The 12,662-nt window shown below is 41.3% G+C and overlaps 1 protein-coding gene across 3 annotated transcripts in view; it reads left to right on the forward strand.

Annotated features, from left to right (window-relative positions):
- The first annotated feature begins 4,385 nt into the window (after nucleotides 1-4,385).
- The window catches only part of LOC115028588 (kinesin-like protein KIF21A), a 33,729-nt gene continuing 25,452 nt past the window's right edge, over nucleotides 4,386-12,662 (forward strand). For all 3 annotated transcript variants that reach the window (XM_029462458.1, XM_029462460.1, XM_029462459.1), the window contains exon 1: nucleotides 4,386-4,755. In XM_029462458.1, the coding sequence (XP_029318318.1) occupies nucleotides 4,712-4,755 (44 nt within the window). In that variant the 5' untranslated portion in view covers nucleotides 4,386-4,711. The remainder of the gene's footprint in view (nucleotides 4,756-12,662) is intronic.

Raw genomic sequence — 12,662 nt, forward strand, 5'->3', positions numbered from 1 at the left:
ACACAACACACATGTGTGTGTCTGCTCGTGTGCCAGATGCCTGCTGGGGCTTTGCTTTGTCAGCAGTGCTCCGTGCGTCCTGTTGAGCCTGTTGAGATGCACATGATGGAAAATAGGCTAATAAATTGTGCTAATTCACTTAAAGGAGACTTCATTTAAATGAGATGATTGATGCTGTGCTCAAAGTCTTTCTGTCTCAACTTTCTAAAGTGGAACATCTTTAAAGTGTGTTTACATACACGTATATTTGAGATAATGCTCCGTGTATATGAGGCCTTGTTGGGTTACACGTCATTTGTGTATTGCATGATAGGGCTAATATTCAGCAGTAGAAGTGTTAAAGGAGCTCGAGGACACTTCAGTGCGTTGGTTACCTCGTGACTAATGGCAGGCGTACATCTTGGCTACACACGGGAACGCAATGTAATTGTTTTTCCTCATTTAACCTCCATGTTTGTTGCCAGCAGCCGGTCTGAAGTTGTGATACTGTGAAATGAGTGATTTGTTCCATTACATACATCGGTTAGTTCTTCTGAAGAAGTGCTGAAGTGTGTGTTCTAAGCTGTGGTCGGGGGCTTCTCTTACAGTTAATTCAGACCTGCGTCCTGTCAAAGAGTCCGAGGGAAAGTCTGTTTTGCCTCCCAGATTGTGAGTGAAATAGGAGAAGGGACGATCAGTGGTCCAGATGTCACTTTTGAAGTTGAGTTTAAGATCAAGTCATCTCTCCGGTGAGACGCCACTGTTTAGTTATTATGTTTGGTTGACAGAGAATTGACAATCAGTCACATCATCAGCAGAAGACAAACAAGTGCACTGCTGTATTTTAAACTACACACTGTCTGCAAAGATATAAGTAAATCAGTGCTGGTTTTAGGTTTGTATCTACACCTGCATCATTTAATTTCTCATGGAACTCGTAATGTAAATGAGTATGTTAGCAATTCCCTCAGGCCTTTTCATTAGACGGAGCCGGAGCTGCGGCCAAAGTGCAACTTCTTTGCTCCATCGAGACTTTAACCCTTTGCAAACCTCTTTTTGCTTTTAGTGTAAAGTTCAAGAGAAGGACTTAAGACCATTTGGATGCAGCTCTGCTCTGCTCATGATAATGGCTGCTAGGTTCCAAAAGGACAAATGTGGACCCCTCCCCTCCCCCCAAAAAAAACTACACTAAATGTGACTGGAGAGGAAATATAACTAATTAGAAACGGAAATGTCATTCCTTTAATATCTAAAGGGATGATAACTGGAATGCTCTCTGATGGTATTGTAATATTATCTGGACTGCAGAGAATGAATTGCACAGAGCATCAGAGGCATCACTGTCTCCAACAGCACTCTGCGAGAGTTTCTTTAATGAAGTAAGCTATCCGTGTGTGCCGACTCTGTTGACAGGAGGCCAGACGAGCCGCCGAATGACACAGAGTCTGCCAAGTCACACGAGGACGGCTCAAGAGCACACAGTGCCTGGCATTCATAGGCATGAGCTTCAATAGTTAAAAAGTGAGAAATACTTGAAAGGATGGGGTAGTAAATGATGAGGTGCAAGTTTCCTAGTGTGCTTCATGCTTAGATCTCTTAATTTATGTCAAAATGTTGTGTTTTTATGAATTTCCTTGCCTAATAATAAGGTGCTGCATGTTCTCGAAGGATTACACATTATTTCTAATTATTATAAAGCCAAGGGTGGCGTAAAATATCCTCTAACTACGCCACCAAGCTGAAGCTAACTGAGGCTAAACTCTTACCAGCACTTGCTCTCCGTAGTCCTGTGCACAGCTTTAGGTGCCGGTTACAGTGGGGATAATTATTGTATGTATTCTTATTTATTAATCTCTTTTAAAGGGGCCTATAATTAATATTTTTGTATTAGCAATGGACAGACACGGCCTAACTGTGTTAGCAACTAGCTAGCTAGTGGACATGAGGCACGTGGAACATTTATCCTCGCGAGTTGGTCGTCGGCAAACAGCGCTAAGAGTAAAACATTTGCACGACTCCCAAATGAAATGTTGCTCCGCATGTGCTGAATGTGTAAGAGGCCACAGTTAGCAGCATCAACTTAAAAGGATATAAGTTTAGAAGGTTAGAAGTTAGCATTATGCTTCTGCTAGCTTGTTTCTGTTGGTCAAAGTCATTATTGCAGGTACAATATTCCAATTAAATATATATTGCTGTGACTCTGCAGTGTCTCTTTACATGACTGAAGTTGGTTAATTACAAAGACTTTATCTTTTAATACGGCACCTCATCATTTCTTACCCCTTTAGGAAAGCAGTTATGATTACTGAGCAGTGAAGTTAGGCCTTCAGTGGCCTGTTGTATGAACCCGCTATATACTGTAATGACATCCTTACTAACACAACTTTGATACTGAAAGTTTCACAATCTATCTTCCCTTTTGTAAGTAAGAGATTGAATGTATCCATTATGTAAGATAAAGCATCTCTTATGGTTATGAAGACATGCAGTGAGGTCATTACAGTTTCCTTTTTGTTTGATAATTAATCATTTTATAATTGTGTTGATTGTGCATGTAACTATGTTTTATTAGAGCCACATGGTGGGGTTTAAATTGGGATTCACTGTACATGTGTGTGAGAGGGGATAGACATGTTGGTGTCTGACAGAATGATAGGTGGCACCATTAGTACAGTAGTTCTCAAAGCCAGGGATTACTACACATAATTACAGTTTGCAATTAAACCCCCATACATATACTTATTTTATATGTTTAATTCCTGGAACAGTAGCCCAGACTTCCGTTATTGGGATCTCGTTGTGCATGTGTAGGAATCTGTATTCTTTAACCTTAGAACCAAGAGAGGTACATGGGCATAAAGGTCATCTTTTCAAAATTCATGTGCTAAGGTCACTTCATGTTGAAAGATCAAGATGTATTTTCTTGTAAATAAAACAATACAGTGCGACCTCGAGAAATGTTTTGTGTGCATTTGTTCACCAACCCTTTCGAGAACAGAATTTCAAGTTTCGTTTCCTTTCCTTTAAATGAACGTTGACGTGCTTAGATTATTTTCAACATTAAGAAGTAAATGTCAAGTTTTTTTAGAGCTGTGTTGTTGATGTGCTATCAACAACTTTCATTTGACTGTTACTAATAGGAGCATCGTAGAGTTACAGCAGACATAAAAATAAACCTGTCTCAGCAAACTAAAGGGCACGCACCTCTTCACTCTGTGGGATATTAAGATTAACCGTTTCAAAATCTGACTCATGCAGCAGTTGCAGGAGTCCAGTATATAACGGCACACTTCATGTTTGAGTGTGTTGTTGATGTACACTATACAGGATTTGCGTAGAGCCTTAAAAAGTCTTAATAGACATTTGATTTATAAATAAAAATAAGGTCTTAACTGGGGTTAAAATGTCTTGAATCAATCTTTCTAGCAACAACAGGGAAATGTTTTTTATATCATAATTAACGTTGGGCAAAATTGTCCCTAAATCGAAACATTTGTTTCTTTCTTCAGCTTTGGTTATTGTAAGGTTGGTCTTAAATTTCCGAGTGGCATCAAAAAGTCATAAAAAGTTTCACAGCTGGAATAAAACTTTTTAATCAAAATTGGCTTCTGTCTTTTCCTATTTAAAAAAAACCAATTACATTTTATTTGTTGTATACTAACTGCAAAAAATAAACTATGACATGGATATTTTTCTCAGCTTGACAAGTAGTATGTAGTATGGAATTGGGATCCAGCTATGAGTGAGTGAAGCCATCTGCTGGTGAAGAGGACACATTACTTCAATGACTCCTCGGGTGCAGGAACATGAGTTGACCACAGGGTGGCAGCACAACCAAGTGGCCTAGTCCATATACTGCAAATCCGGATTTGCGTCCACCTTCAGTGCGTCATCTTGTCATTTGTATTGGAACTATCACAAGAACATTCAAATCACCCTCAAACATTGTAACATTTAGTTATTGTTAAATAACAAGTAATTTATGATAATAAATTATAAATAGATTATAATTTATGGGCATACACCGGACATCTTATTGGAATAAGGTGCATGCTGTCTATCAAATATTAAATATTAAATAATAAAATATGCTGGAGTCTGAATGTGCTTATACATAGCAGCTCTATCGTTGTATCATAAATCAGGGACGGAATAAAAAATAGGGATGCATGAAAAAATAATTAAATTGAATAAAGAACATTATTTGTTAATTTCTGAATATGATACATGAAGTTATACACAGTCATCAAAAGTTATATTATCAATATGTCTTAATTATTATTCTTGTTATTTTGTATTCTCATTATACATGTATTGTCTTGTTGGGGGTCAGGTTGTCCCCTCTCTGGATTGGTGGAGCTCAGTAGGGGGAGGAGCCTGGTTACGTCCTCCGTCTCCAGAAACACAAGTCAAGTGGATCCCAGCTCGTCCACACACACGCCACTCTCTACCCGGGAAGGCGGCTTAGACGATGCCTCTGAAGAGGTGACCACCGCCGGATACATACGCACATTTCCCCGGCAATGGAAAACAAATGAATCCGATCTGAAATCAGCTGCTGCATCTCATAAAACATGGCGAGGATGAGGCGGTGAGAGCTCAAGAGAGAAGCGCTTCTCCTGGACGGAGGGGAGGGGAGCCTGCGGCGCTCTCTTGTCCTCGTAAGAGGATAAAGAAAAAGCGAAATCAAGCTATTTATAGCGGACTGTCTGGGCTATCCACCGGCCACACCATGAGCGGCGGGCCGGATGAGAGCACGGTGCGCGTCGCCCTGAGGTAAGGATGCAGACCCTCCTCTCTACAAAGATGCTCACACCTGCTACTACCGTGCACATGCTATTCCTGCTTTTATTCTAGTTTCACGGTGCATCGTTGACCATATATTCAACTCAGACTACCTGTGCCTCTCTTGTGCATCCATTCTTCTTCTTCTATCCCCAAATCCCTCCAAAGCACTACCCCTTCTTCCCGAAATGTGCTTTTATTTTAAAGCTACATGTTCTCTTCTCCATGACAGGTGCTGCACTTTAATACTCATTGCATGAACACATATAAACCAGTGGCCCATGATTACAGGAGCTTCTTTTGTTAATACCTGCACTGCATACACATGCTGTGGATTTATGAATGAAGATCTCAGCTCTGAGGGATTAGGCCAAAGAAAAGCCTGTAACTGTATCAGTGTCTCCTAAAGTCAGAACAACACAGTCTTATTTATTACAGGATACAATGCTTTTGGTAGCCACACACACATTTTTATTTATTTATTGGTTTATTTAAAACACAGACGGTGTACAATAAATGCTTATCTCCATCTGTTGTGCCTAGGGGTGTCTATATAATGCACATATAACAATATACAAATGATAATTCCACACATCATTAATAAATACACCTGCAGGACAGACCCGTGTGTGTTAGGGCTCCAACTAACGATTGCGGTTTGTTAGTTTTTGATTAATCTGCCGATTTATTTTCTCGATTAATCTATAAAATGTCCAGTTTCTTAAAAGCCAAAGTGATATCTTTAAATGTCTTGTTTTGTCAGTCCAAAATATTATATTCCCAGATGTTATAAGACAGAGAAAAGCAGGAAATCTCCAGATTTAAGACGCTGAAAACAGCATTTTATATTATCATATCTAAGGACAAAATGATCAGTATTAAACTGACTCTCATATTGAGGGTTAGCATTTCACTGTTTTTGTTGCTGTAAATGAAAAAGCAGTTTAAGCAAATGTTGTCGAGCAACGTTTTCTAAAACATTCTCCCCTTATGGATGATCTTGTTTGTCTTATTTCACCATGAGCTGCTAAAATAAACAGATCAAGGTGGAGTTAAACCATGCATATTATAAAGTAAACACACTTTGATCATAAACAAAACGGTTTGAGTTTGTAGTGTATGAGTTGCTGTATCTGGTCTGACCTTTGCCCCTTTTGGCCAATCCCTGATAAACACTGTCTGTCTGGTCAGCGCTTATATCAGCGTTTCTCAGCAGTGTTCTGTGTGTGTGTGTGTGTGTGTGTGTGTGTGTGTGTGTGTGTGTGTGTGTGTGGAACAGTAAGACTTCAGACATCAATAAAGCGACGTGATAGGACGGCAGCTACAGTAGAGGGGCAGGTGCTTTTCTGTGTTGGACGGACAATCTGAGACGTCATGTGAACTGGATCAGGGGAAGCAGGAGGACAAAAGCTTGCGCCTCTCATGTTTCTCTCCCCTCTCTCTGCACGCTTTTTATTGTGCATTCAGACTTTGACCCAGAACTGTTCACGGTGCCAACTCACTTTAAAAGCCTGTCCCTCTCTGTCATAGATTATAAACTATATAATCTGTCAGTTTATGCCATTATGCACTTCTTCAGTGCCGCAAAGTCTCAACAATAACATTTAATTCTCCTTCTTAATAATTCAATATGTCTTAGTTTGCTGTAGCTGTCTAGACGAGTTGCGAAGAAGTTTTAAACTTTGCAACACACATATACACACACACACACACACACACACACACATAAAGCGACAGAAAGGTGTGTGTGTGTGTTCGTCTCTTTGAGTGGAAACTACCTGTCATTGTATTTTCTTAGAAAGCTCCGGCTTCATTCATTATTCACAGCTGTGTCGTCTTGTTTGCTCGTCGAGTTTCCACCTTTCGTCTTATTGATGGTCAGTCAAGTATTCACTGGTTTGTTCCTTCACATATTTGTCTTTCTTTCTTCTTTTGAACCTCTGAAGTACTTTGTATGAACCAACATTTTGTTCCTTGATCATGAACGAACCGTCTGACAGTTGCAGGAATTGAGGAAATGTTTGATTTTGAAGATATCATTTCAGATTAGTCAGGTAAAATGACTTGGATGAAGGTCAGATCTCTGTTTGGTGATTACATTATTACAAAACTGTAAATAGCTTCACTGTGGAGAAGATCCTGAGTCAGGTTCTGATTGTAGTAGAGTCAGTCGTTAGGAGCCCAGAGGTCAGCTGTGGCACTAATCTCCTATTTTACACACACACTGTTACTGACCTTCCCGGCAAGCTCACAGAACTACTTAATCTTCATGTGTGCTGTGTGCTTTATTTGCATGAATGAGTTATAAATCCTTTTTCACAGCAGACACTCGGACGCCCAGGTGGAGCTCATAATATTAACTGTGGCTTTAGAAGGTCACAGCAGTGAGGCAGCATGTGCAGCACCAGAACACTAGCACTTTGACATGTGAAAGTATTTGCTGTAGAAAAGGCTTGTTAAATAAATAAAATAAATATTGAAACATCAAACGTCTATGTACAAGATGAAAAGTGTCTCTCATAGTGACAAACTCGCAGAGAATTATCCCCCAATTTTGCAGTTCCTCTCAGCTCTACGGAGCATTTTAGCGTCTTTTAGCTCATTGTTTTGGTTCAGTCTCACCGCTCTCATCAGTTTCCAGCAGCAGCAGCTGTTTTCCTAGACTCTGATAAACCCGCGCTAAGCTAACTGCTCAGCTCCAAATGACAGACAGTTAGCGATTAGCAGGTGAACATTGTTGTAGAGGCTAAGCCAACGCTTTAAGCCACTGAGGTTCCGCTTTGTTGCACTAATTGACGCACTTGTTGTCGTGTCTGCTGAATTAATCTGATACAAACGTTTGCAATTGAACATTCAGTCCTGTTTATTTCTTATTCCCATCAGCAAACATGACATGACATTGAGACACACAATAACTGAGCCTGGTGGAGCAAACGCTAACTCAGCCAACAAGCATTGGTTCCTACTTAAAGCCGGAGCTTTAAGTACAATTGTGGCGCATTTAGCTGTTTCCCCTCAGTGTAGCAGCTAACTGTTAGCAACAACTTTACAAGGTGAGAATATATCAATGTTCCGCTTAAAATCAATGGATGCAGATGTAACTAAATGTAGCTTTAATGTATGTACCTGTACTTTGATTAAGCACTTTGTACTGTGAGGCTGTGATATTGAGACTCAGCAGTGATGACTTTAGACACTCAAAGTGTCCCATGCCTCAAACTTACCGTGGAAACAACATGAAGATCGGCTAGAAAACTCATTGGAAAAGTTTTCATTTAATTGACTCTGATAACAAAGGTAAAAGAAATACAAACCAACAAAAGTCTGCAAAGTCTTTTAATGATCTAATATCTTTAACTGAACATCTAATTGTTTTTTACTTAATAACCCCTGGAAGTCGCACCTTTTCCTCTGCTACTAAATCACTGACTTCATCCCTTTTGAACTTCAAACCGCAGCTCCATGTTGGTATTTTCACTTTGATTAATCGCCGTGGCAACATTCTAATTATTTGGAGCTTATGGAGAACCTGAACTTTCCAGCATCAGAGAGGCTTTGACTGTCAGCCTCTCCCCGCGCTGTAATAGTTTAGTTAGCTGTGTGTGTGTGTGTGTGTGTGTTTGCAGTAATCAGCTAGAAGGTTGCCAACCAGTACCTGCCTCAGCCTGCGAGGCTAATGCTGTCTGTTAGCAGGTTCCTAATCCCCCATCCCAACATATCCAGGGTGATGAAACGCACCATCTTCCTAATTCTGTCTCTTTTTTGAGGCGGAACAAGAAAGAAAATGTTCTGTAGCCGAAACAGAGGGAAGGTGTTTATTTTGATTTCTAACGTAAAGATGATGTAAGTTAAAAGGGTATTTGCTCTTCAGTGAGACTATTCAAACATGCGACGTCTGTGCCGTGCTGCTATCTTTGGGTTTGAGGATCATCACGCCTGACAGCATGCAGATGGGTCACTTCAGTTGCACATTATTGGATGATTCAGCAAACACACACACACAGTTAGTGTTCACTGGGTTATTCCCTGTGTGAATGTGTTCCAGATGTCTTTCCTCATGTAACATCTGTGTGTTCACGTGTTTGTCTCGTCCTATAATCCACGAAGAAAACAATACAGGAAGCTAAAGATTAAAGTCATGTTACAGACTCGAAGGAGCCACTCGAGTGACTTATTAGTTTGTCAATATGCTTGAAGTGCAGCTTTAATTATGAGAATGATTCCAGCAGTGAGGAATCAGGTGTCGTACTATTGAACAGATTCTTCCTCTATAATTAGATGTTTGTTTTTGAAAGCTAGAAGGTCATTTTTAATCTGGTTGCTTATCGTCCACATGACACGGAGCATATTGCAGGTCAGGGAATCTTGACGGTAGACCTCGTCACCAACTTTTATCCAGGTTGCCTAACTTCTATTGGCTCCTCTCAGTTGTCTGTCCGACACAAGTCCCACCTTCTTGACCTTTTTGTGGATTATGTTTGAGGGCAAACGCTGTGCGCCTGCTGCCATGATACAAAAGCATTGTGTGTGTGCTCATATGTGTGTGTGCATAAACTTGGTGTCCGTCCTGATAAATATTCATGAACCAACTCGAGTGAACTGAGACACAAAGCAAAGCATGCTGCAAAGCCATCTGCCATCAGATAGAGATATTCAATAACTTCTGTCTAACTAGGCAGAGGTTAATTCAATATGGATTTTTTTTATTAGAGTTGTGATGACTGGCTGTAAAGCTGTAAGCTGTAAAATCCTACTTGTTCCTACTTCCTACCACAAATTTATGCAAAACATGTTTTTTGTTTTGCTACTTTTCCACTGCTCTGACCAGGTAATTCATCGTGTGTGTGTGTGTGTGTGTGTGTGTGTGTGTGTGTGTGTGTGTGTGTGTGTTGTGTGTGTGTGTGTGTGTGTGTGTGTGTGTGTGTGTGTGTGTGTGTGTGTGTGTTGTGTGTGTGTGTGTGTGTGTGTGTGGTGTGTGTGTGTGTGTGTGTGTGTGTGTGTGTGTGTGTGTGTGTGTGTGTTGTGTGTGTGTGTGTGTGTGTGTGTGTGAGTGAGAGAGAGATCCTATCCTCATACGCCCCTCTTGACAGCCACCGTTTACCCCTCCCTCCCCGCGACCTTTGACCCAGGAAACGGTCAGGAAGCGCTGTGATCAGTGACCCTCTCAGAACTCCCCCCGTGGCAGCCTGTTTTAGCTGTCACCACGGTAACCGCGGGTCCTTTCAAGGTTGGTGGTGTGCGCCACTGGCCTTGTGAACGGATACCGGTCTGTCAGCCATCCAAACATCAAGAGAAGGGCGGGGGCACTTAAACTCTGAGTCAGCAGAACACTCTTTTTTATCTCTTCCCTGCTCTCTTGACCCTTCTCCATCTTTCCTGGCCTCTCTCCCTAACGCCCTGTCAAATCACTTCCTAGATGTTTTTACTCCAGGTTTGGATAGAAAAGACAGATTCAAGGTCCTTGTCATACGTCGTCATCACTTCCTGTGAACTGGCGTGAGTTTTCTCGCCATCCTGAACATGTCGAGGCTGCATCCTTGTTGGAAAATAAGAGCAACACTTCAAATCTATATTGACGGGCACACATAACCAATGCCTCCCTCTTTAGTAAATGGTCTTTTGGTAAAATAAAGACTTATGGATCTAAACTGACAGTGAACGTAATGATGCAACTGTCTAATGCTGTGTTCACGCTTCTTAGTAAAGTACAACAACTCACCAGGTAGTCCAACTTCCACGCTTACTTTTCTCCAAGCGATCTGTCTGTGTGCAAACATGAGAGGCTGCTCTCATAGAGCACTGGATGCCCACAGATGGCTACAATGATTTTAATTGAGAATTCCCCTGATATACTTTAGCAGACACAATGTCTCGTATTAGCACCGTAGGATTAACTCTTGGACACAACCTCTCGTCCCTGCACACATGAGGCATCCTTCATTATGATTGTAAATCCTGCACATTTCTGAGTTTGGTTGTATTCTGCCTCTTACAGGCTGAAGACTTGTTTGAGCTTGTTGCTTACAGAAGAACACTGAAGAGAGTGATACAATGAATTGGCTCTTGATGTCAAGACCATCTGCTAGACAATGGAAAGACTGTCCCGCTGAGTTGTAGTGAGTTAAAACAGCAGTCTCTCATAGTGGATGGGCTTTATGTCACCGTCACCGTACATAAGGTCTGCTTTTATCTTGTATCTATATTTCTCCATCATTTCTGTTGCCTCACTCGTCCTCCGGCTCTGAGCAGCCATTAGACCACGGTCAACAGACAAACACAAACATACACGTGCACCTGCTAACCAATGGCTTATAAAAGAGCTGTGTGTGTGTGTGTGTGTGTGTGTGGGGATATTGTTACATAAGGAAGTCATGACTGTGTACCTGAAGGCGTTCTTGCAGTGGTACGATCGTGTTTCCTATAGTCAAAGAGTCCTGAAGAATAAAGTGAAGCTTTGCAATGTTTACATTTCAACAGAGGCCTTTGACTAGAAGAAGGATTGTGTGTGTGTGTGTGTGTGTGTGTGTGTGTGTGTGTGTGTGTGTGTGTGTGTGTGTGTGTGGGTCTACACAGTCCACTCATATCTTCATCAAAACTCTCGCAGACATTCTTCAGCTGCTCAGCCTCAGCTGTTATTGAAACATTTCATTCGGCTGCACGTAGAGAACATGTGCTTGTTGTTTTCTTACGTCAGCATTTTTGTTTGAAATTGAGAGTGAATCTCAGGTAAATGTCATTATTACATCCGACAAGGAGGTGGTTTTGATTCGGTTTGTTGGTTTGTTTGTATGTCAGTTTGTCAGAAGGATTATGCAAAACCTACTTGCTCCATTTTCATGAAACTTGATGGAAGAGTTTAGCATCGGCCAACGAAGAACCCATTCAATTTTGGAGCAGATTCAAATCACGGGTCGGATACATGTGTTACTTGGCGGAGGTCTGTGCTCTCCGAGTGTCCTTCTAGTTCCTTTATGATTTACCTTTTTTACTTTCATACGCAAAGAAAATAAAGTATCTAGCAAAGAAGATGAAGATAAAACGAAGCAAGTGTGTCGGAGAACCTTTGTGTTCAAGTCTTTGCATCAGTTTGCACCACAAATTATCTGAATATCTATATGGCTAGATGCTGCTAGTGCTAACACAGTTCTGGGATCTAGCAGGTAATGTGTGATGCAGATTATTCTACATGATGAAGTCAGGTGATGAGTCAGTGTGCTGGTAGCAGTGCAGTGCAGTGTGCTGCCTCGTGGGCTCAGATGTTCCATGTTTCTGCTGAGTCACTGGGTGCTGCGTGTCCCAGCTGTGGAAGGCATTTGAAGTACTGAACCAAAAATGAGATTACAGAGGATTGGATTTGGTAGGTTAGGAATGAAACGTGGGGCGTTGTTGTCAGTGATGATGCAGAGTGAGCGGCCGCATCCCTCGGGAGTGATGGGATTGGCTGATCAGGAGTAGTGAGGTCAGCATGGGATTTGATTGGCTATGTTTCAGGAAGGATGAGGTCAGCAGCATGGTGCTGATCGACTGACTCATCTCCTTTTCTACTTGTTTGCTGATCATTATCGTCAGCAGAGGAGTAATGCTGATGGTGATGGCTTTATTTATTTTTAGATCATGTATCCGTTATTATTGTCAGGGTTAGGATCTGAAATGGTTTCCAAAAGATAGGGACTTCTATTGTGTGTTTTGCAGTTTATGCATGTAGCCAGCAGCCTCCCTGTTTTTTGCTAGATTGAACAGGAAATAACTGGTATTATTTGTGGCAGAGTAAATTCCAAAGCTGATTGAGATTTTATACTTTGATCCGTTTAACTTCCCTCTAAAGTTTCCCAGTAAGAAACAAGGCTCAGGGCAGTATGATGTGTGTGTGCAGGAGGAGCCCACTGCTCTCAGGCGGT

Source organism: Cottoperca gobio, chromosome 23 (assembly GCF_900634415.1).
Source record: "Cottoperca gobio chromosome 23, fCotGob3.1, whole genome shotgun sequence".
NCBI classification, from domain to species: Eukaryota; Metazoa; Chordata; class Actinopteri; order Perciformes; family Bovichtidae; genus Cottoperca; species Cottoperca gobio.